The sequence below is a fragment of the Trachypithecus francoisi genome, unplaced genomic scaffold (genome assembly GCF_009764315.1).
Source record: "Trachypithecus francoisi isolate TF-2019V2 unplaced genomic scaffold, Tfra_2.0 Contig01585, whole genome shotgun sequence".
In the NCBI taxonomy this organism is placed as follows: Eukaryota; Metazoa; Chordata; class Mammalia; order Primates; family Cercopithecidae; genus Trachypithecus; species Trachypithecus francoisi.
Window position 1 is genome coordinate 5,483,623 of NW_022681444.1, and position 23,676 is coordinate 5,507,298.

General features: G+C 51.5%; 1 protein-coding gene across 1 annotated transcript in view; it reads right to left on the minus strand.

The window, feature by feature from the left end:
- ENG (endoglin) overlaps positions 1-23,676 on the minus strand; it is a 43,429-nt gene that overhangs the window by 8,558 nt on the left and 11,195 nt on the right. Inside the window, exons 2-9 of the mRNA XM_033191804.1 lie at positions 22,305-22,456; positions 6,397-6,537; positions 2,945-3,107; positions 2,438-2,479; positions 2,111-2,276; positions 1,685-1,811; positions 1,254-1,428; positions 768-910 (exon numbers count right to left, since the gene is read on the minus strand). Of these exons, the coding sequence (XP_033047695.1) occupies positions 768-910; positions 1,254-1,428; positions 1,685-1,811; positions 2,111-2,276; positions 2,438-2,479; positions 2,945-3,107; positions 6,397-6,537; positions 22,305-22,456 (1,109 nt within the window). The remainder of the gene's footprint in view (positions 1-767; positions 911-1,253; positions 1,429-1,684; positions 1,812-2,110; positions 2,277-2,437; positions 2,480-2,944; positions 3,108-6,396; positions 6,538-22,304; positions 22,457-23,676) is intronic.

The following is a 23,676-nucleotide window of genomic DNA, read 5'->3' on the forward strand; positions in this document are numbered from 1 at the left end:
GGCCATTCTCCTGCCTCAGCCTCCCGAGTAGCTGGGACTACAGGGATCTGCCACCATGCCTGGCTAATTTTTTGTATTCACCATGTGTTATTTTTATAACAAATATATTTGTTTGTCAACCAGGCAGTGATAACATTGTGTAGGCCTTTTTTTTTTTTTTTTCCAAGACAGAGTCTCATTCTGTTGCTCAGGCTGGAGTGTAGTGGTGTGATCTTGGCTCACTACAGCCTCTATCTCCTGGGTTCAAGCGGTTCTTGTGCCTCAGCCTCCCGAGTAGCTGGGACTACAGGTGTGTTCCATCACCTCTGGCTAATTTTTGTATTTTAGTAAAGACAGGGTATCACCATGTTGGCCAGGCTGGTCTTGAACACCTGACCTCAAGTGATCCGCCCAACTTGGCCTCCCAAAGTGCTGAGATTACAGGCGTGAACCACCCTGCCCGGCCTGTGTAGGCATTCTGCTAAGTGACCACCCAGCTCAGGGAGCATTTAGGATTAATAATGACAACTACCTAGTGCTGGCATTATTTACTAAGCACTTACTATGTACCCCATCTGACTGTGCCACGTGATCGGCCTGTCAGACCTCCTTTAATTCCACCATGTGGTAGGTACCATTGTCAATCCCATTATACAAGTGGGAAAACTAAGGCTTGCAGAGGGAGGTTACTTGCCCCCCTGCCTGGGCTAGGACCCCAAGAGTCTTGGGCTAGGGGAGGAACCAGATGTCCATGTCATCCTGAGCCAGAGGGGCAGGAGTTCCCTTACCGCAACAAGCTCTTTCTTTAGTACCAGGGTCATGGCGTCATTGGCACACTTTGTCTGGATCAGGGACATGAGCAGCTCTGGGCTGCAAGTGTCCTTGGGAGGAGTGGTCTGGATCGGTGCGGGTGAGGTCTGCAGCCTACCACCTGTGGGGAAGCAGAGGCAGGCCAGGTGGTTGGTCACTGTGTGCCTGCACCAGGCTCTTTGTTTTTTTTTTTTTTTGAGACAGAGTTTTGCTCTGTTACCTAGGCTGGAGTACAGTGGCACGATCTCGATCTCAGCTCACTGCAACCTCCGCCTCCTGGTTTCAAGTGACTCTTAGGCTGCTCTGATTAGCTACTCCCATTGTTCCCCCATGCACATGAGAAAAATGAGGCTGAGAGAGGCTGATGTACCTTGCCCAAGCTCACACAGAGGGGCTTCACCAACAGTGTGGCCACTGATCCAAGGGAGGGGAAGGGAAGGGAGGGGCAGGGGGAGGGTGCTCACCGCAGCTAGGGGCATGAAGTGAGACAACGCTGGCCAGCGGTAGCTCCACGAAGGATGCCACAACGCTGGCATTGAGCATCCGGGCCTCCCCCAGCAGGCCTTGGGGTGTGTCTGGGAGCTTGAAGCCACGAATGTTCTTCTCTGGAAAGATCTTGAAGGAGTATTCTCCGGTGGTCTAATGGTGGGGAGAGAGGCAGAGCAGGGGACCATGGACACAGTCTGCGCTACAGCAGGCTAGCCAGGGTTATGCCAGGCCTCGATCCTGCTGTGTCCCCACTCCTGCTGTGTCCTCTGCCTGACCCCTTGCCTCACCTATGGGCATAGGTGATTCGTCCTTCAACTCAGCTCAGGGGTTCACCTCTCCAGGAAACGTCCCTGATCCAGAGGTTGGGAGTTTGGGTTTTGTGTCCCAGGAGCTGCGCAAAACTCACCCAGATCTGCATGTTGTGGTTGGCGTCGATGAGCCAGGACACGTAGGGGGGACCCTGCAGGATGAGGACGGCATCGGGATCCCCAGACGCGCAGCTCAGTTCCACCTTCACCGTCACCGTCCGGGGCCTGCGGGGAGACAGATGCGGATGGAACGCTGAAGCGGACAGGCCACCTGGCCAGGTGTCTATGGGATATGGGATAGGGATAGGACTGGGGCCAGGCTTGTGCCTAAAGGGGAGGGGCTCATAGGGGGCGGGGCCTAGAGTAGGAGAACGGCTGTGCTCTCACCGGGCTGCGGCGGGGCTGGGGCTGGGACCTGGGAGGGGCTTCATAAGGGACGGCGGGAGGGGGTAGGGGGCGTGGGGAGGGGGGTAGTCGTCTCTCGGGGGTGGGGCCTAGTGTCAGGGGTGGGGTGAGGCCCTTACCCGGCCGAGTGCCCCGGCAGGACCCTCAGGATGTGCGCCTCCTTGTGGCCGGCCACACCTTCCAAGCGGCAGCCCCGGACCAAGGCTGGGGTACGCGGCCGCCACTCGAGCGTGCGGCCCATGTCCTGGCTGGCTTCCAGCATGCAGAAGGACAGTGACCCCTGGGCTGCGGAGACACGCGCACCTCAGTGCCTTCCCCCAGCAGCCCTGCACCTAACAGAGCCTCATCCTCACCCACAGTCAAAGGTAGTGGTGGTGGGGCAGGCAGGACGGTGCTGCAGAGGTGGAGAGGCAATCCCAGGTTGGAACATCCTTTCCACCACTTACCTGCCAAGTGACCCTGTGCAAGTCCCCGGGCCTCCGTTTCATCTGTCAACACAGGGTTAACATAAGGGATGAGCCCATGACACATGTTAGGGTGCAGCCCCGAAACCACCCAGCAAGACCTGAAATGATAGATTTATCTGTGTACATGTACGTGTTTATTGTCACCTCCCTCATCACAGTATCAGTTCTAGGAGGGCAGGGCCTGAGTGTGTCCCCACAGTGTCCCCAAGTGCCTAGCATAATAGGGCTTTGGCACATAGTAGATGCACAGTAAATCATGAAAATGCCGGGGTTTTTTAGGTCAAAAACTGGCATTTCACGTGTTTCGATCTGATATTTGGTGGAGGAGCCATCACTGTCAACGCAGCACTGGTTTGCGGCATGTGACCTGTGGCACTTTGTGTCCCTTCTTGCATCTTGGTGTCCAAGTCTGAGGTGTGAGCCAGAGGAGCTCAGATTCCTCCTAAGCAGTGTCATGAGCCCAGAGAGGTTGCTGGGGAAACTGACCTTGGCCCAGTCGGAGGAGGACGCTCTGGGGGTCATCCAGCTCGGCAGCAGAGGCGATGGGGCCCCTCTCAGCTGCCCACTCAAGGATCTGGGTCTTGGGGAAGGATGGCAGCTCTGTGGTGTTGACTCCTGGGGGCTCTTGGAAGGTGACCAGGTTGGGATTCTGGGGAGGCATGTGGAGGCTCAGAATGCTGTTCCTGGCCCTGTGTCCCCTCTACCCCACGTAGGAGGTCAGGAAGTAATTTGTGGAGTCAGCCCATTGGCTGAAAGAAAGACGCCAGAGCTGAGAATGCTGTCTAGTGGATCTGCAGTCAGCCCAGAACCCCCTAGCAGTCAGATCAGCCCCTTCTCCCTTCCATACCTGGGGGGCCGGATGAACACACCACCTTCTTCATCCACCTGTCTAAACATCACCCACCCCTCCAGAGCTGTTCTCATTCAACTCACATCTACACCATCATGCAGCTGTCTCTCCCTACACCCTGAGGCTCTGGATCTCCCTACACTTTGAGGGTCCACAGGGGACAACGTCTACCTTGCCCATCACTGCACAGTGCTTGACACATAATAGGCACTGAGAAATATTTGTTTGACTCTGTGCTGGGTCCTGGGCTGGTGAGTGCTTCCTGCTTATGGGAAGAAAGGGAGAAAGGGAGGAAAGAAGAAAGGGATAGATGAATGAATAGATGAATTAAAGACAGATATCAGTGGTCCCTGCCCTAGGGGATATTACCATTCAGAAACTACACATGCATCAAGTCATTTGTTTTTTTTTGTTTTTTTTTTTTTTTTGAGACGGAGTCTCGCTCTGTCACCCAGGCTGGAGTGCTGTGGCCGTCTCTCAGCTCACTGCAAGCTCCGCCTCCCGGGTTCAGGCCATTCTCCTGCCTCAGCCTCCCAGGTAGCTGGGACTACAGGCGCCGCCACCTTGCCCGGCTAGTTTTTTGTAGTTTTTAGTAGAGACAGGGTTTCACCGTGTTAGCCAGGATGGTCTCGATCTCCTGACCTCGCGATCTGCCCGTCTCGGCCTCCCAAAGTGCTGGGATTACAGGCTTGAGCCACCGCGCCCGGCCCCGCATCAAGTCATTTGAAGCAATAGAAGACAGAATTTTATTTAATAAGAAACAAAGGAGCCAGACAGATCTCCTGATTGGACAGGGATGGGGAATCTGGGTGGCTCCAGCATCTCACTGCCTATCCTGCCAGTGCCCCGGAAGAGATGGGGGCTGGGGTGAGGAGGAAAGCAGACAGGGAAGACTTCCTGGAGGAGTGACTCTGGAAAGCTGAAGGATTCAGAGGAAGCTGTTGGGACCACTGACTGAGCTCCTTCGTGTACAGTCTCCAGAGCCAGGGCCATTGAGCTGAATGAAGCAGCAGCAGCAGAAGGGCAAAAGGACTTCAGGTTGGATTTAAAAATATTTTTAATTGTTATTTTTTTAAGAAACGAGGGTCTCACTGTGTTTCCCAGGTTGGTCTCTAACTTCTGGCCTCAAGAGACCCTCCTGGCCAGGCACGGTGGCTCATGCCTATAATCCCAGCACTTTGAGAGGCCGAGGCAGGTGGATCCCCTGAGGTCAGGAGTTCGAGACCAGCCTAGCCAACATAGTATGAAACCCTGTCTCTACTAAAAATATAAAAAATTAGGCAGGCGTGGTGGCAGGTGCCTGTAATCCCAGCTATTCGGGAGGCTGAGGCAGGAGAATTGCTTGAACCCAGGAGGCGAAGGTTGCAGTGAGGCGAGATCGGGCCATTGCACTCCAGCCTGGGCAACAAGAGTGAAACTCCATCTCAAAAAAAAAAAAAAAAAGGAGACCCTCTGGCCTCAGCTTCCCAAAGTGTTGGGATTACAGACATGAGCCAGGTCGCTTGGCCCAAGCTAGATATTGAGGACTGCCAGATGGCAACAGTAGAGAAGACACCCTAGAATGGCCCATCTAGAAGGAAGCAGATACCTTCTCTGCAGGAATTCAACAAGGGGGCAAAGTGATGGGCACCTTGGGTGCAGAACCCAGCCCGCGGAATGGGAAAGGGCTGGGGCACTGGCTTTACACAGCCGGGTTGGGAACGGGATCTGATCCTTGAGTCATCCTCTGTAAAATGGGGATACAGCAGGGCTCGACGTCTGTTGGTCATCTGGCACTGGGTCTGGCACCAAGGCCGCGCCTTGGCCTCTTTGTCCCCTTTGGCCACGGGCCCCAGGGAGCCCGCTCGGGAAGCTGCACGGCCCCAGGAGGAAGGCGGTGTGGCCGAGGCCAGAGCCAGTGGCTGCTGCGACCTTCCGGCTGACGGGCGCGTTTCATGTTCCTGCGTCACCCTGGGCGGCACGGACTCAGATCGGGAATGGGGAGGATCCATGACAAAGGCCACGCCCCCTCTGGGACCTCGATTCCTCTTCTGGGTGCCCAGGGATGGGCTGCAAGGAGTCAAATCCTCTTGGCCCTGGTGGTTGGATTTGGCCCCCTCCCTCCTAGGACTTTCACATGCTGGCTTGGTCGTGTCTGACTGTCTCTGTGCTGTCCCTGTCACCAGTCTAGAAGCTTCTCCCCTGTCCCCCACGCCCAACTTTGCTCAAGCCTGCCTCCTTCCCCCAGTGGGTATGTTTCTTTTTATGCCTCTCTCCCCTTTGCTATCTTGGCTCTCCCCCGGGCTCTCCCCTTCCTGCCCTCTGCTTTCTCTGTTGTAAACAACAGCTGCTCACATCTGGGGGCCACCTCCCAGCCATTCCACGTGGAGGAGGCAGTGCTGGCAAGCCACCCCCCCTCCTCCAGCCCTGACCCCTGGCAGTGGTCCCAGCTCCCTGGCCTCCTCTCTCTGATGGATGTATCTAACACTTAAACCATGAGGCTTTTGGTTGTTTGTTTTTAACTTTTTTCCCAAATCCACAGCTGACCCGAAAACTTGAGTTTTTAAAAAAATATTTTTTTTCCTCCAAAATAGGCCAAATCCATTTAGAGCAACTCTTGAATACTCAACAAAGTGTAAAGAACCAAATAAATGTTTCTCCTAATCCCACTTCCCAGCCATAACCACTGTTAACACATTGTTAGGTTTTCTCCTGGCTCTTTTCCTCTGTCTTTAAATATTTTCAAATATATGTCACGTAACTTTTTCAAAGACAATGAAAAGATTATCTTATAAAATACTGAGTTCAGTTGTCCCACTGGACAGAGAGGCAAACTGAGGCTATGCAGAGGATCAGAGTTGGTCAGGGCTGCACATCAACCTGACTCCCACCTCTTGGTCTAGACTCTTTACTGTAGTCCTGCTGCCCTCTGGGTTCTCTCTGGTAAAGATCATTGGATTCACCAGGCAGGACCCTGGTGAACAATGTCAGTATGAAAGGGAGAAGCAGGGCCGGGCCGCTGGGGTGGGAGACCCTGGCCCACAGAGATAGACAGCAGGGACCTTCCATGGCCAGAGCCTTAGCCTGGGGTTGGAGGGAACACACTCACGTAGGCCAAGTGCAGTGGGATTCCCAGGGCCTGGAGCTGCAGGAAGACATTGCTGTTTACACTGAGGACCAGAAGCACCTCTCGGGGCTGGGTGCCATTTTGCTTGGATGCCTGGAGAGTCAGCTCCAGCTGTGACAGGTCCTGGGGGACACAGAGGGGAGACACACACAGACCAGTCAGATTTGCATAGGTTGTGCCACCCAGATAGGCAGTGATGACTTGGGTGCTTCCACTCCACTCTCCCTGCCTGCTCTGTCCACCCTCACCTCGCAGTGCTCGGGGTAGTGCCTGGCCCTCTGGCCATCCTCAGGGAATTCACGCTAACCAAATGAAGGAGGTAAGCTCAGCAAATCTGAAGAGAGGAAAAAAATTAGGCTGGGCACAGTGGCTCACGCCTGCAATCCCAGCACTCTGGGAGGCTGAGGCGGGTGGATCACCTGAGGTCAGGAATTTGAGACCAGCCTGTCTAACATGGTGAAACCCCGTTTTACTAAAAATGCAAAAAAATTAGCCAGGTGTGGTGGTGGACGCCTGTAATTCCAGCTACTTGGGAGGCTGAGGCAGGAGAATCTCTTGAACCCAGGAGGTGGAGGTTGCAGTGAGCCAAGAATGTGCACATTACACTCCAGCCTGGGCAACAAGAATAAAGCTCTGTCTCAAAAAAAAAAAAAAAAAAAAAAAAAAAAAAAAAAAAAGATGAGCCTGAACTTCATCCATCAAGGATCAAGGTTTACTATTTCTTTTCTTTCTTTTTTTTTTTTTGAGACGGAGTCTCACTGTCACCAGGCTGGAGTGCAGTGACAGAATCTTGGCTCACTGCAACCTCTGCCTCCCGAGTTCAAGTGATCCTCCTGCCTCAGCTTCCCAAGTAGCTAGGACTACAGGTGTGTGCCAACACACCCAGATAATTTTGGTAGTTTTAGTAGAGATGGGGTTTCAGCATTTTGGCCAGGATGGTCTCGATCTCTTGACCTCGTGATTCGCCTGCCTCAGCCTCCCAAAGTGCTGGGATTATAGGCATGAGCCACCATGCCTGGTAAGGTTTATTATTTCTACTGAGCACCTGTTGTGTACTGGGCCTTAGGGAGTGTCCTGTGTGTGGAGGCAGCGATCCCCCCCGCTGTCATCCCCACCAACTCTCCTGCTGTCCCTGAGTGACAGCTCTGCTTCCAGCCCACATAAGACAGTCACAATTGCTCTCCCAGTTTGCAGTATTCCTGCTTCTTACCACTTTAAAGTACTAAAATCCTGGGGCGTTGTTTTTGGTATAATGCCATTATTTTGATATAAGAATGTGAAGTTGAAATCATTTATGTCTTGAGACGTACCCACTGCATTACAATTTTTAATTGTTCAATGGTGTATACATTTAGAATGTTTTTATAACAACAACAGCAACAACAACAACAACACCTACCTACCATGTAAATAGGGCCTATTAAATCCCAGGACTGTTCTAAGTGCTTTACACATTAACTCATTTAATCCTGGCAACAACCTTAAGAGGTAAATATCGTCTTTTTTGTTTGTTTGTTTGTTTTTTTGAGATGGAGTCTCGCTCTGTTGCCCAGGCTGGAGTGCAGTGGCACAGCTTTGGCTGACTGCAACCTCTGCCTCCTGGGTCAAGCAATTCTCCTGCGTCAGTGTCCTGAGTAGCTGGGATTACAGGCAAGTGCCACCATGCCTGGCTAATTTTTGTATTTTTAGTAGAGACGGGGTTTCAGCATGTTCGCCAGACTGGTCTTAAACTCTTGACCTCAAATGATCTGCCCACCTCGGCCTCCCAAAGTGCTGGAATTACAGGCATAAGCCACTGCGCCCGACCACCATTCTAATTTTTACTTACAGATGAGGGAACCAAGGCCCTGAGAGGTGAAGTCATTTGCCTTTGATGACACACGAAGTCAGCCAGGGGCTGGGATTCGTGCAGAGACAGGCCTGTGCTCTCACGTTTTTCTTTTCTTTTCTTTTTTTTTTTGAGATGGAGTTTCACTCTTCCTGCCCAGGCTGGAGTTCAGTGGTGCCGTCTCGGCTCACTGTAACCTCCACCTCCCGGGTTCAAGTGATTCTCCTGCCTCAGCCTCCCCAGTCCCAACTTGGGACTACAGGTGCATGCCACCACGCCCAGCTAATTTTTGTATTTTTAGTAAAGATGGGGTTTCGTCATGTTGGCCAGGATGGGCTCAAACTCCTGACCTCAGGTGATCCGCCCGCCTTGGCCTCCCAAAGTGCTAGGATTATAGGCATGAGCCACCGCACCCAGCCACTCTCACATTTTTCTACACATTTTTGTGTAGCACATCCTTCCCTAGCACATTTTTCTACACCTTATTTCCAAGAAGAAAAAGAACACAGCGATCCACAGGGCAGTGTCTATTGAAAGAATGACCTCAAAGGCTTTCTGAACTAGTGGCATGTGAACAGGTGAGTGCTGAGACTAAGACAGGTAGGCCGGGAGCGGTGGCTCACGCCTGTAATCCCAGCACTTTGGGAGGCTGAGGTGGGCGGGTCACCTGAGTTTGGGAGTTCAAGACCAATCTGACCAACATGGAGAAACCCCATCTCTACTAAAAATACTAAATTAGCCGGGTGTGGTGGCACATGCCTGTAATCCCAGCTACTCGGGAGGCTGAGGCAGGAGAATCGCTTGAACCCCAGGAGGTGCAGGTTGCAGTGAGACAAGATTCCGCCATTGAACTCCAGCCTGGGCAACAAGAGTGAAACTCCACCTAAGAAAAAAAAAAAAAAAGACAAGTAAGACTCAGAAGCCCTGCCACCAACTCACAAGGACAAAGACAAATGTAGTTTGCTGAAACACAGACTCCCAGTGCTCTCATACAAAAGCTGCCAGTCTAAAAGATGATTCAAAGGCTCTCTTCAGAGTTATGAAAAAGGAGAAGGATATTTCAAGATGAAGACACCAGTGGAAAGTTTTGAGATTTAACTTCTAATCATCTTGTCATTTCCCTACCGGACGTCACAAAGCCAGAGACAGTGTTTCAGCCACTGGAAAAATTTGCCCAGAAATATTTCTGTTACTCAATAATGATATCATCATTACTCTTAGCTTTTAAGTTTCCTCTTTAAAACACAAAAAGAATAAATAATAGCATTTCATTTTCAATGTGTCACAAATATTTTGTTTCTTTCTTTTTTTAAGGCTCCTCAAGTGAAGCAGTGAGAGTGGAGAAGGAACAAAGCAATTTGTAATTGGTTGTGATCAATTACTTGTAAACACTCAAAATTATTTTTTTCATTTTAGTGTGCCATTTAGGTTTTTTTATTTATTATTATTTTTTGAGATGGAGTCTTGCTCTGTTGCCATGCTGGAGTGCAATGGCACAATCTCGGCTCACTGCACCCTCCACCTCCTGGGGTTCAGGGATTCTCCTGCCTCAGCCACCTGAGTAGCTGGGACTACAGGCGTGCACCACCATGCCCAGCTAATTTTTGTGTTTTTTTTTTTTTGAGATGGAATCTTGCTCTGCCGCCCAGGCTAAAGTGCAGCGATCTCTGCTTACCGCAACCTCCACCTCCTGGGTTCAAGTGATTCTCCTGCCTCAGACTCCTGAGTAACTGGGATTACAGGCACTCACCACTGCACCCTGCTAGTTTTTGTATTTTTAGTAGAGACGGGGTTTCTTCATCTTGGCCAGGCTGGTCTCAAACTCCTGACCTCATGATCCATGTGCCTCGGCATCCCAAAGTGCTGGGATTACAGGCATGTGCCACCGTGCCCAGCCTAATTTTTGTATTTTTAATGGAGAAGGGGTTTCACCATTTTGGCCAGGATAGTCTTCATCTCTTGATCTGTGATCTGCCTGCCTCAGCCTCCCAAAGTGCTGGGATTATAGGCATGAGCCACTGCGACCACTTAGGTTCGTTATTTTTAAATAATTATTTTATGCTAATTTATGGAATAAGATATGTTTCAAATTTATGTTTGTATAAGTTCATGTTTTGATTAATGTTTTCTAGTGGGTTTATAACTTTTGGTTTTCCAAATATATTGTTTCATCAGCTTTGAATATATATATATATATATTATATATTATATATATAATTATTTTTCTTTTCTTTTAAGACAGGGTCTCCCTCCGTTGCCCAGGGTGGAGTGCATTGGCATGATGCTCACTGCAACTTCTGCCTCTCAGGATCAAGTGATCCTCCTGCCTTAGCCTCCTAAGTAGCTGGGACTACAGGCATACACCAGTACGCCTGGCTAATTTTTGTATTTTTTGTAGAGATGGGGTTTCACTATGTTGCCCAGGCTGGTGTTGAATTCCTGGACTCAAACGATCCACCCACCTTGGCCTCCCAAAGTGCTGGGATTACAGGTGTGAGCCCCCATGCCTGACAGTTTTTAAAAATATTATGCTTTCTTGGCCGGGCACAGTGGCTCATGCCTGTAATCCCAGCACTGTGGGAGGCCGAGGCGGGTAGATCACGAGGTCAGGAGATGGAGACCATCCTGGCTAACACAGTGAAACCCTGTCTCTACTAAAAAAATACAAAAAAAATTAGCCAGGTGTGGTAATGGGTGCCTGTAGTCCCAGCTACTCAGAAGGCTGAGGCAGGAGAATGGTGTGAACCAGGGAGGCAGAGCTTGCAGTGAGCCAAGATGGTGCCACTGCACTCCAGCCTGGGCAACACAGTGAGACTCCATCTCAAAAAAAAAAAAAAAAAAGCAAAAAATTATGCTTTCTAAAGACTTAAAAATTGAATACTGGATTTAATACTGTATTTTAATAAAATATGAAATACAGATCTACATATCCGAAATGACATTTTGTTCCAGGATTGTGATCACACACACAGATACACATACACACACACACACAAAAGACAGAAAAGAAAAGAAAAAAGAAGCAAAGCTGGGCTTGGTGGCTCATGCAAGTAATCCCAGTATTTTGGGAGGCAGGAGGATCGCTTGATGCCATGAGTGTGAGACTAGCCTGGGCCACATAGTGACACCTTGTCTTCAGAAAAAATAAAAATACCATCCTGGCTAACACTGTGAAACCCCGTCTCTACTAAAAAATACAAAAAACTAGCCGGGCGACGTGGCGGGCGCCTGTAGTCCCAGCTACTCGGAGGCTGAGGCAGGAGAATGGCGTAAACCCGGGAGGCGGAGCTTGCAGTGAGCTGAGATCTGGCCACTGCACTCCAGCCCGGGCGACAGAGCGAGACTCCGTCTCAAAAAAAAAAAAAAAAAAAAAAAGGAAAGATAAAAATAAAGAAGCAGGATTGTGATCATTCCTGGAAATTCATGGGAGCAATGTGATACCCATCTGTGTGGTGTTGGGAAAGGCACTGGCACAACTGAGCTGCCAGCATTGCTGAGAATGAACCCGCCCAGCCTCTTTACCCTGATGGGATGCATACTTGAACAATCGAATATGGTTTGCACACCTCTGTGTGTATACCAAAACCGCTCAACTGTACACTTTACATGGGTGAATTTTATCTTAATAAAGCTATTTTTAAAACAGCAGAATATCTTGAATTGCTGATACTGAATTCCTGCAAAATAATTTCTCATAGGTACCCAGCCTGTGCTGTGGATGGGCGTGTGCTATGAGGGAAGCAGGCACCAATATTCTCCCATTTTGGGCCGGGCACAGTGGCTCAAGCCTGTAATCCCAGCACTTTGGGAGGCCGAGACGGGCGGATCACGAGGTCAGGAGATTGAGACCATCCTGGCTAACACGGTGAAACCCCGTCTCTACTAAAAATATAAAAAAAACTAGCCGGGCGAGGTGGCGGGCGCCTATAGTCCCAGCTACTCGGGAGGCTGAGGCAGGAGAATGGCGTAAAACCCAGGAGGCGGAGCTTGCAGTGAGCTGAGATCCGGCCACTGCACTCCAGCCTGGGCGACAGAGCGAGACTCCGTCTCAAAAAAAAAAAAAAAAAAATTCTCCCATTTTGCAGATATAGCATAGAAGCTGCTGGGGGCTGGGCATGGTGTCTCACACCTGTAATCCCAGCACTTTGGGAGGCTGAGGCAGGTGGATCACTTGAGGTCAGGAGTTCGAGACCAGCCTGGCCAACATGGTGAAATCCAGTCTGTGCTAAAAATACAAAAATTAGCCGGGTGTGGTGACAGGCACCTGCAGTCCCAGCTATTTGGGAGGCTGAGGCAGGAGAATCACTTGAACCCAGGAGGCGGAGGTTGTTGTGAACCAAGATTGTGCCACTGCACTCCAGCCTGGGTGAAAGAGCAAGACTCTGTTCCACCTCCCCCCACCCCCAGAAAAACAAAAGAAGAAGAAGCTGCTGGGGAGTGGCTGAGTCAGGAGCCCAGCGCACGTCATCCTGGTGCCAGAGTGGGGCCTGCATTCCCTGGACCATGTCCTCTCTCTCCACTGCACCTCTCTTCCAGATTGCCCTATGGTCCATTGCTGTGCGGCCCCACCTGCTTGTCCCCACCTGGAGGAAAGAACTGCAATGCTCACACGGTGAAGAGATGGGCCCCCTGTATAGGCAGATGATGGCCAGGAGACAGCACAGCCTGTGGTGGATGAGGACATCCATCTGCCATCCCATGGTGACACCCACAGGCCAAGCGTGCTGCAGGAGCCAGAGTGCAGTCTGATGGCCAAGCCCTGAGTGGGGAGGAAGGAGCCCCGTGGCCATCCAGTCCTGCTGCTGCTCCGCCACTGTCCCTGTTCCTCTATGCCTCAGTTTCCTCATCTGTGAAATGGGGGTAGGACAGGGTTAGGAACCAATACCAGGTGGGGCTATAGATAAAGGAAATGAAAAAAAGAGAAGTGCAGGTCACAGCCTGGTCATGCTGGGTGTGAGGGTGACGGGGAGGCCGAAACTTTGGGATGTTTGTCGGGACACTCAGCTCTCGTCCCAGAGCTCATGAACCAAAGCTACCACTCAGTTGTCACTAAGTCCTTCCCTGCAGGCTTGAGGGCAGGTAGGAGGTGGGGACCTTGAGTCACATGGCAAGTGAGTAGTGGGGAAACTCAGGGGGCTGGAAAGCTGGGTACTCAGGTTCTCTGAGCTGCAGGGCCAAGCTGAAAGCCAGCTGGTTACCAGAAAAACCCAGTCAGGGTTTCTACGGCAAACATGTCCCTCCTCACGGCCCTGACTCACTGCCATGGCCACTCACACGCACACCAACTTCCCCCTTCTCTCCCGGCCGGGGGCCCCAGAGGCAAAGAACGATGGCGCCAGCCTTGCCCCCAACCCCAAGCTCCTAGCCTTCCTCATGGGACCCTGGGAATTCCGCAGTCTGGCCAGCCCCTGACCCCAGCCCAGCCAGTCTGCACCTACCCGGCCCCCTCCCTGAGCGGGTGGGCGGGAGACCTTGTTTCTATTTTTGTGCCAATGTCCCACAGATGCCATTGTTGCCCAGCAGTTGGTGGCGGGAAGGGGGGATTTCGGTGAGGAGGCCCTGAGCGCTAGTAGCCACTTATAGAAAGTCGCTTCCAGCAATTCTTCTAGGAGTGGAGCCTCAGGGCTGCCTGCAGCCCCCACCCTCCCAGGGCCTGACCGGAGGCGGTCAGATTGGAGCCAGCCATCCCTCTGTCCACCCCAGAAAACTCAGATGATCCTACAGGCAGGGTGGCAGGGGAAGTGATCAAAGCCAGACAGACCTGAATTCAGATGGGAGCTCAGTCATTAGCCTATGACCTTGGACAGTCACTATGCCTCTCTAGGCCTCAGTTTCCTGATTTGGAAAATGGTATTCCCGCTTCATAGACTTAGGAGGTTTCAGTGCAATTCTGCCTGCAAAGTAGGTTGTCCAGTACCCAGCTAATCATGTGGGAGTAGTTTGGCTTTTTTTTTTTTTTTTGAGACAGAGTCTTGCTCTGTCAGCCAAGCTGGAATGCAGTGGCACGATCTTGGCTCACTGCAACCTCCGCCTCCTGGGTTCAAATAATTCTCCTGGTTCAGCCTCCTGAGTAGCTGGGACTACAGGCACCCGTCACCACGCCCGGCTAATTTTTGTATTTTTAGTAGAGATGGCCAGGCTGGTCTCGAACTCCCGACCTCAAATGATCCACCCATCTCGGCCTCCCAAAGTGCTGAGATTACAGGCGTGCGTCACCATGCCTGGCCCGTTGGCTTTTTAATCCCACTGATTCTCCCCTTGCACAGTCATCCATGGTTTAGGGGCTGGGAAGCATGGGTCCAGTTGGAGGTGGGCTGCAGCTAGTGAGAACTACAAACCTCTCAGCCATGCCTCGCTGTGGCATCCCATCTCTGAGCCTCAGCCTCCCCATCTGTGCAGGGAGGAGTTGAGCTCAGTGATGTTCTAGAATTGTGTGGCCCCTAGATCCCAGGCTGCCTCCTGGGGGTCCCAGCATTTTACATCAAGGAGTCCTGGTCTCCAGCCAGACGGCCACAGAATGGGTTTCCAGAATCTCCTGGAGAGATATGCTTCTTTCTCAGCTGAGGGGGCCCCTGGTACCCCCAGCCCTTCTGGTGGTCAGCCCACCTGTCCTCACCACTCCAACTCATTTGCCTGTCTGAGAGGCCGGCACTGGGCCCAGCCTGGGGCTTCTGTGTTCTCAAAGCAGGACAGAAAAAGCATAACTCTGTCCTCAGGAGCTTGGCAGAGAACAAACCAACACCTCCAAACCACCAGACATAAACAGCAAGGGACACCATCAGCCCCCTTGGGAATAGCTAATCACCAAATGTTTATAAGAATATACAGTTTTCCTTCCTTTCTTTCATCCTCTCTCCCTTCCTCCTTCCCTTCTCTTATCCATCCATCTTCTCATCCATCCACTCATCCATCCATTCATCCATCCATCCATCCATCCATCCTCTTATCCATCCATCCATCCTGTCACTCATCCATCCATCCTCTCATCCATCCATCCATCCATCCTGTCACTCATCCATCCATCCTCTCATCCATCCATCCATCCATCCATCCTCTCATCCATCCATCCATCCATCCATCCTCTCATCCATCTATCCATCCATCCATCCATCCTCTTATCCATCCATCCATCCATCCATCTATCCATCCTCTTATCCATCCATCCATCCATCCACCATTCATCCATCCATCCTATCCATCCACCCATCCACCCATCCATCCATCATCCTCTTATCCATCCATCCATCCATTCATCCATCCATCCTATCCATCCATCCATTCATCCATCCATCCATCCATTCATCCATCCATCCATCCATCCATCCATCCATCCTCTTATCCATCCATCCATCCATCCATCCATCGTCTTATCCATCCATCCATCCATCCATCCATCCATCCATCCATCCTCTTATCCATCCATCCATCCATCCATTCATCCATCCATCCTATCCATCCATTCATCCATCCATCCATCCATTCATCCATCCTCCCATCCATCCACCCATCCACCCATCCATCCATCCATCCTCTTATCCATCCATCCATCCATCCATTCATCCATCCATCCTATCCATCCATCCATCCATTCATCCATCCATCCATCCATCCATCCATCCATCCTCTTATCCATCCACCCATCCATCCATTCATCCATCCTCCCATCCATCCACCCATCCACCCATCCACCCATCCATCCATCCATCCATCCATCCATCCATCCATCCATTCATCCATCCATCCATCCATCCATCCATCCATCCTCTTATCCATCCACCCATCCATCCATTCATCCATCCTCCCATCCATCCACCCATCCACCCATCCACCCATCCATCCATCCATCCATCCATCCATCCATCCTCTTATCCATCCACCCATCCATCCATTCATCCATCCTCCCATCCATCCACCCATCCACCCATCCACCCATCCATCCATCCATCCATCCATCCATCCTCTTATCCATCCATCCATCCATCCATCCATCCATCCATCCATCCATCCATCCATCCATCCATCCATCCATCCATCCATCCATCCATTCATCCATCCATCCATTCATCCATCCATCCTCTTATCCATCCATCCATCCATCCATCCATCCATCCATCCATCCATCCAACAGATATTGATTCTTGGGCTGACTACGAGCTTCACACCAAGGATGCAGCAGTAAGAGGGCAGGCACAATCCCTGCTCAGCCCATCTGATCTCCTCAACCCCCAATCCTGCCCCTTCAGCAAGCCTGCCTCTAATATTTGCAAGGCCTGAGACAAGAATACAAATGGCAGCCTCTGGTCCCAGTCCTTTCTCCTTCTCATCACTGTGGTTCTGACAGCCCAGCAAGGGTGTTCACGTGTCCACGTGTGGACATCTCAGCCCAGATACCCAAAGTCCACCATGCCTGCCTCCCCAAGTAGCCAACTCAACCATCCTTCAGGTCTGGGGGAGCTCACATAGCCATGCAGTGCTCCCCCGGAGGATGGAACAGGAAAGATCTCTGCAGCCCTGAGAGGAGGCTCAAAGCCATTGGGGATTCTGGGGTCCTGGGTACCCAAAGCATCGTCTAGAAGGGAGGGGTACAGGTTTCAGGGGGGTACATCCCTTTGGCCCCACAGATTCCCCACCCTGGGAGAGGGCTGCCATTGGCAGACGGCCAGAGGGAGGCTGCTTCCCCCAAGCCCAGGCAGGGGTCCCCTTTGCCCAAGTCTGAGGGCTGTACTACCTTCCATGGCCTCCCACAGCCTCCCAGGACAGTCTGGGGGAGTTAAGGTCCCTCTCGGCTCTCTCTCTGCCTGCCTGAGTGGCCTTGCCTGCCCCTCTGGTCAACAGTGAGTCAGTGCTGGGGCCTGCGGGCTCTGTCTGTTCAGGGGTGGGTGGGGTCTCAGCTGCCCCAAGTTTGCCCAGGAGCCGGTGAATCAGTGCTGACCCAGCTCTGCCCTGGCCTGGCTGCCTGTGCGTTTGTTAGGAGGATAGCAGATCGGCCCAGACAGCCTGACGGGAATTGCTGAGACACCAGGCTGGTTTCCTGTCTCCGAGGGTCAGGATGTGACCCTGGGCCCCCTCCCGGAATCCAGGCTCCGGCCTGCCCTTCAGGGACCCAGCGAGATCCAGCCCCTGCCCAGCGGGGCTGTCTGCAGACCTGACCGGCACACGCACTGAGCGGCACTTCCCCAAGGCTCTCGGCTGCCACCGCCCATCTACCACCCACCCACAGGAAATCTGAGGATTCTGAGGGATGGACAGGAAAGCCACTTCTCTGTGCCAGGGATCGAAGAAGCCGGCCATAGGTCAGGAGGGATCGGGCTGGCTGCTAAGAGCCACCACCCCCACTACCACGGCCAGGCCCATGCCTCTAGGCCTTTGCTATGCACTGGCTTCTGCCTGGAATGCCCTCTACCCTGCTATCAGGCTAGACACCAGTGGCCTTTTCCCTAATGCCCCTCCCTCCTCCACCTTCAGTGCTCATCGCCCCATCATCCGCGGCCCCCTGAAGCTCCACTTGCTGATCCCACCACTCAGTACCAGAGCTGCTGATGCCACCTCTGCCTCCCTGGCTCTACCTTCTCTCTGCATCATCCACATAGGCTGGGCACAGAGTGGGCACCTGGAGAGGGCTGTGCAAAGGGGACTGTGAGCTCTAGACCCCACTCTTAGGGGATGCCTGGGGAGGAAGGTGCCTCCCAGGGAAACCACAGGTTCCTCAGTGGTCACAGCAGTAGGGGCTGGCGGGATCATGGGCTCAACCCACAGGGCAGGGAGACAAGAAGTACCAGGAGGAGGAAGGCCCAGCTCCGTGAGACTGGACCTCAGCTTGCCCTTCTGAAAATGAATTCACAGCCCTGCCCCACTGATCTTTTTTTTTTTTTTTTTTTTTTTTTTTGAGACAGGGTCTCACTCTGTCGCTCAGGCTGGAGTGCAGTGGCGCAAACTCGGCTCACTGCAACCTCCGCCTCCCGGGTTCAAGTGATTCTCTTGCCTCAGCCTCCCTAGTAGCTGGGATTAAAGGCACCTGCCACCAAGCCTGGCTAATTTTTGTATTTTTGGTAGAGATGGGGTTTCACCATGTTGGCCAGGCTAGTCTCAGACTCCTAACCTCAAGTGATCTGCCTGCTTCAGCCTCCCAAAGTGCTGGGATTACAGGCATGAGCCACCATGCCTGGCCTACCCCATTGATCTTGTAGCAATAACCGTTGAGGTTCAAATTATTCAACTGATGCAAAGACGTTCTGTAAACGGTAACAGCCCTGGCAAAATGAGGATGTTTGCAGGTGAGAAATGGAGCCCAGAGAGAAATAATAATAACAATAACAATAACCGTAGCCACCATACGTTGAGCAGTCGCTCCGGACAGGTCCTGCGCTTGTTTTGCTTGCACCATCCCAGTGGATTCTTACAACACCCCTGGGAGGTAGGTGCTGTTGATGAATGGTTCCAGGTTTCCCATGGGAAAATCAAAGCTTAGAGGTGGCCCAAGGTAATGTGGCTCTCAGAGGTGGAGTCACAGTTCAATTGGAGGCTGTCTGGCTCCAGAACCTGTGTTCTCAATCCCTGCATCAACATCACACAGCAGTGCACACATTTGTGCACGCATGTGTGCATTCAGTCACACATTATTTGGGGCCAGATGCAGTGGCTCATGCCTGTAATCCCTGCACTCTGGGAGGCCGAGGCAGGCGGATCATTTGAGGTCAGGAGTTCAAAACTAGCCTCTCCAACATGGCGAAACCCCGTCTCTACTAAAAATACAAAAATTAGCTGGGTGTGGTGGCAGACGCCTGCAATCCTAGCTACTTGGGAGTCTGAGGCAAAAAAACAAACAAACAAAAACAACAAAAAACAAACAAACAAAAAGAGTGACTTGGTGTAAGCCAGGTCCCTAGACCAGATTCTGCTACTCTATGTTCTCAGGCAAGCTCCTGAGTCCAAGAAAGATGTATCTTGGCCGGGTGCAGTGGCTCAAGTCTGTAATCCCAGCACTTTGGGAGGCTGAGACAGGCGGATCACAAGGTTAGAAGATCGAGACCATCCTGGCTAACACAGTGAAACCCCGTCTCTACTAAAAAACATATAAAAAACTAGTCGGGTGAGGTGGCGGGCGCCTGTAGTCCCAGCTACTTGGGAGGCAGAAGCAGGAGAATGGCATAAACCCGGGAGGCAGAGCTTGAAGTGAGCTGGGATCCGGCCACTGCACTCCAGCCTGGGCGACAGAGCGAGACTCCGTCTTAAAAAAAAAAAAAAAAAGCCCGGGCGCGGTGGCTCAAGTCTGTAATCCCAGCACTTAGGGAGGCCGAGACGGGCGGATCACAAGGTCAGGAGATCGAGACCATCCTGGCTAACACGGTGAAACCCCGTCTCTACTAAAAAATACAAAAAAAAAAAAACTAGCCAGGCGAGGTGGCAGGCACCTATAGTCCCAGCTACTCGGGAGGCTGGAGAATGGCGTAAACCTGGGAGGAGGAGCTTGCAGTGAGCCGAGATCCGGCCACTACACTCCAGCCTGGGTGACAGAGCAAGACTCCATCTCAAAAAAAAAAAAAAAAAAAAAAGAAAGATGTATCTACCAGCGAGTAGGGAGAAGGACCACCCTCTGCACACCATATGCTATGCGAGGTGCTGGCCAGGGACAGATCCAGGACTAAACCCTGGGTTTCCTGGACCCCAGATGTCTCTACCACTTCCTCAGATGAACATCCCTCAAAGCCCTGGAGCCTGGAGCCTGGCTCCTTGAATTAAAAGGTGGAAGCTCACTGGAGCGAGTTCCCTAGAAGACGCAGAGGCTGACGGGAAGATTTTGTTATCATGAACTGAGGAATTCTTGGAATATGGCATGAGTTACAGTGGCCTCCTGCCGTGCCCCTAAAATCCCTCCAAGAACTGTCATTGCTCACAGGATAAAGATAAACTTCTTAATATGGCGACACGCCTTTGCCATCTCCCCTCTCCTGCTGGGAAACCTCTAGCTCCTGCCACCTGACGACCCCAGACAGAGCCTGCTCCCTCTGCCTCCGCATTCACTCTATTCTGTGCTCTTCCGCACCACCTCCTTCCTTGGTGAGCTCCTGGACATCCATGATGCTGCTTCCTCCAGGCCCAAGTCTCCTCAGCTTCCAAGATCAGATGAGATCGGGTGTGTTCGGGATGGTGTGGCCGTAACAAGCCCTGCCTAATCCTGTAGCAGCTGGGGTGACCTGGCCCTGTGCCTCCTGAGAATGCACCAGTCCCCTGGATCCTGGCTGGTTATCTACCCACCTGTCTACACGCCTGTCTCCCATAGACCTGGACACCTGCCTAGGGGCCCTCCCCTCACCCTGGCCCAGTATTGAGCAATTACGGTTGGGGGATCCCAGTCACCCAGAGGAGGCACAGGGACTTGAACATAAAAACAAACAACGTGAACTAACAGAGGCAGTCCTATTTTGAATATCATTACCAAATTTGAAAAAAAAATGACAATGCCTATGAAAACCACACAAAGTGTGTTTGGCACTATCTATGATTTGGAAATTATCAAAGCCCACAGTCCTCGTGGAGGGCAGGGCGGTGGGGAGCAGGGTCCCCTGATATTGGTGGTCTGAGCACTTTCTTATCACTGCACAAATGCAGGGCAACTTAACAGTTCTGGGGGCAGATTGGCCATAAGTTTGCCCGGAGCTGACATGGTGAAGTTATCAGGAGCTAAGGCCACATCAACCAGGTGTAACCTCCAGTCCAGCCAGGCCAGAAGCCACGTGAATACTGAGATCCACCTGGGGAACCAAGTGGCAGGCTGGCTCTGGCATCCCCAGGGATCTGGTGTGAACTCTGGTCCTGGGCATGTCACTCCACTGCTCTCAGCCAGCCTCGGTTTCCTTCTCCAAGAAGTGGGGATAATAACAGACCCTGGCAGATGAGCCTCCGGAGGCTTAATACATGTGAGATGCTTAATTCCTGGCGTAGAGTTGGCCCTAGCACCGTCTCTAGCACATAACGCTTAACAAAGACGTTATTATTACTAAGGACAAACATATCAGACAAACTGATGGTGGGCTGGGAGGGGCTGGGAGGGGGGTCTCCTGGGGAGAATCATCTCCAGGCCGCAGCAGCCTTTGGATCTCTGAGGGTCACAGATGTTCAATAGGGGACATTCCAGGGAGAAAGATCTGGTCTCAACTGAGAAGCACTTTTCTTTTTCTTTCTTTCTTTCTTTCTTTTTTTTTTTTTTTTTGAGACAAGGTCTCACTCTGTCGCCCAGGCTTGAGTGCAGTGGTGCAATGTCAGCTCACCGCAACCTCCGCCTCCCGGGTTCAAGTGATTCTCCTGCCTCAGCCTCCCAAGTAGAGCTGGGATTACAGGTACATGCCACCATGCCTAGCTAATTTTTGTATTTTTGTTTATTTATTTATTTATTTATTTAATTTATTTTTTGAGACGGAGTCTCACTCTGCCACCAGGCTGGAGTGCAGCGGCACAATCTCAGCTCACTGCAACCTCTAACTTCCTGGTTCAAGCAATTCTCCTGCCTCAGCCTCCCAAGTAGCTGGGATTGCAGGCATACCAACACCACGCCCAGCTAATTTTTGTACTTTTAGTAGAGACGGGGTTTCACCATGTTGGCTAGGATGGTCTCGATCTCCTGACATCGTGATCCACCTGCCTTGGCCTCCCAAAGTGCTGGGATTACAGGTGTGAGCCACCACGGCTGGCTCAAGAAGCACTTTTCAAAGTCCGAGCTCCCTAGAGAGAAGCTGCATGCGTCCTCTGAGATTCCGTGAGGTCTCCACCATCGGAGGTGCATAAACAAGACTCACCTGGTCCCCCCACCCATCTGGCTCTTCTCTACTCAGCTCTTCCCACCTGAGTCTTGTGGTGGCACCCACAAGATTGCCCTGATCCAGACCCTGCCCCTAGAAATGGCACCTCTTATGGGCCCTTTGAGATGCCCACATCACTCTTTTGGCAGGGGGCCTAATGAGGACTCAGCCACCGCCCCAGGAGACGCCACAAGGAAGGCACCCCTCACCCCTTCTGCTTGGAGCTTCCTCTGAGCCCGCACCCGATCCTGCCATGGGACACTCACCCTTGGGAACTCCAGGAAGAGGACATGGACTTCAAGGATGGCATTGGGGGCCTGAGCCACGCAGCCCTTCGAGACCTGGCTAGTGGTATATGTCACCTTGCCCCTCTCGGGGTCCACAGGCTGAAGGTCACAATGGACTGTTTCTGCAAGACCTGTTGGAGAAATCCGGAAAGAGGCTAGGTGAGAAAAAGGTGATGACAATGACTCCTACTTTCCAACTTCTCCTAGGGACTTGACATGAGCTAAGGGCTTTCCTGCACCATCACAGCCACCTTACAAGGTAGATATCATTATATTTGTTCCATGGATTGAAAAACCAAGGCTTGGAGAGGAAACATCTCCTGCCCAAGGTCACAGTGTTACTACGTAAAGGATTGATGAATAAAAGGACACCCAGCTAAATTCAAATTTCAGATAAACAATGAGTAAATTTTTTTTTTTTTTTTTTTTTGAGACGGAGTCTCGTTCTGTCGCCCAGGCTGGAGTGCAGTGGCCGCATCTCAGCTCACTGCAAGCTCCGCCTCCCGGGTTCACGCCATTCTCCTGTCTCAACCTCCCGAGTAGCTGGGACTACAGGCGCCCGCCACCTCGCCCAGCTAGTTTTTTTGTATTTTTTAGTAGAGACGGGGTTTCACCGTGTTAGCCAGGATGGTCTCGATCTCCTGACCTCGTGATCCGCCCGTCTCGGCCTCCCAAAGTGCTGGGATTACAGGCTTGAGCCACCGCGCCCGGCACAATGAGTAAAGTTTTTGAAGTATTAGTATATTGCAAATATTGCACAGAACATACTTATACTTAATTTTCATTGTTTATCTGAAATTCAGATTTCACTGGGCCTCATATACATGTGTATATATACACACATATATACATATATAGATATATACATATATAGATATACATATATACATATACAGATATATACACATATAGATATATATACATATACACATATATACACATATATAGATATACATATACAGATATATATACACATACACAGATATACATATATACATATATAGATATACACATATAAATACATATATATATATATTTTTTGAGATGGAGTTTTGCTCTCGTTGCCCAGGCTGGAGTGCAATGGCGCGATCTCAGCTCACCGCAGCCTCCGCCTCCTGGGTTCAAACGATTCTCCTGCCTCAGCCTCCCAAGTAGCTAGGATTACAGGCATGCACCACCACACCAGGCTAATTTTGTATTTTTAGTAGAGACAGGGTTTCTCCATGTTGGTCAGGCTGGTCTCGAACTCCCGACCTCAGGTGATCTGCCCGCTTTGGCCTCCCAAAGTGCTGGGATTACAGGCGTGAGCCACCACGCCCGGCCAGTCTCCTATATTTTTATTATTTATTTT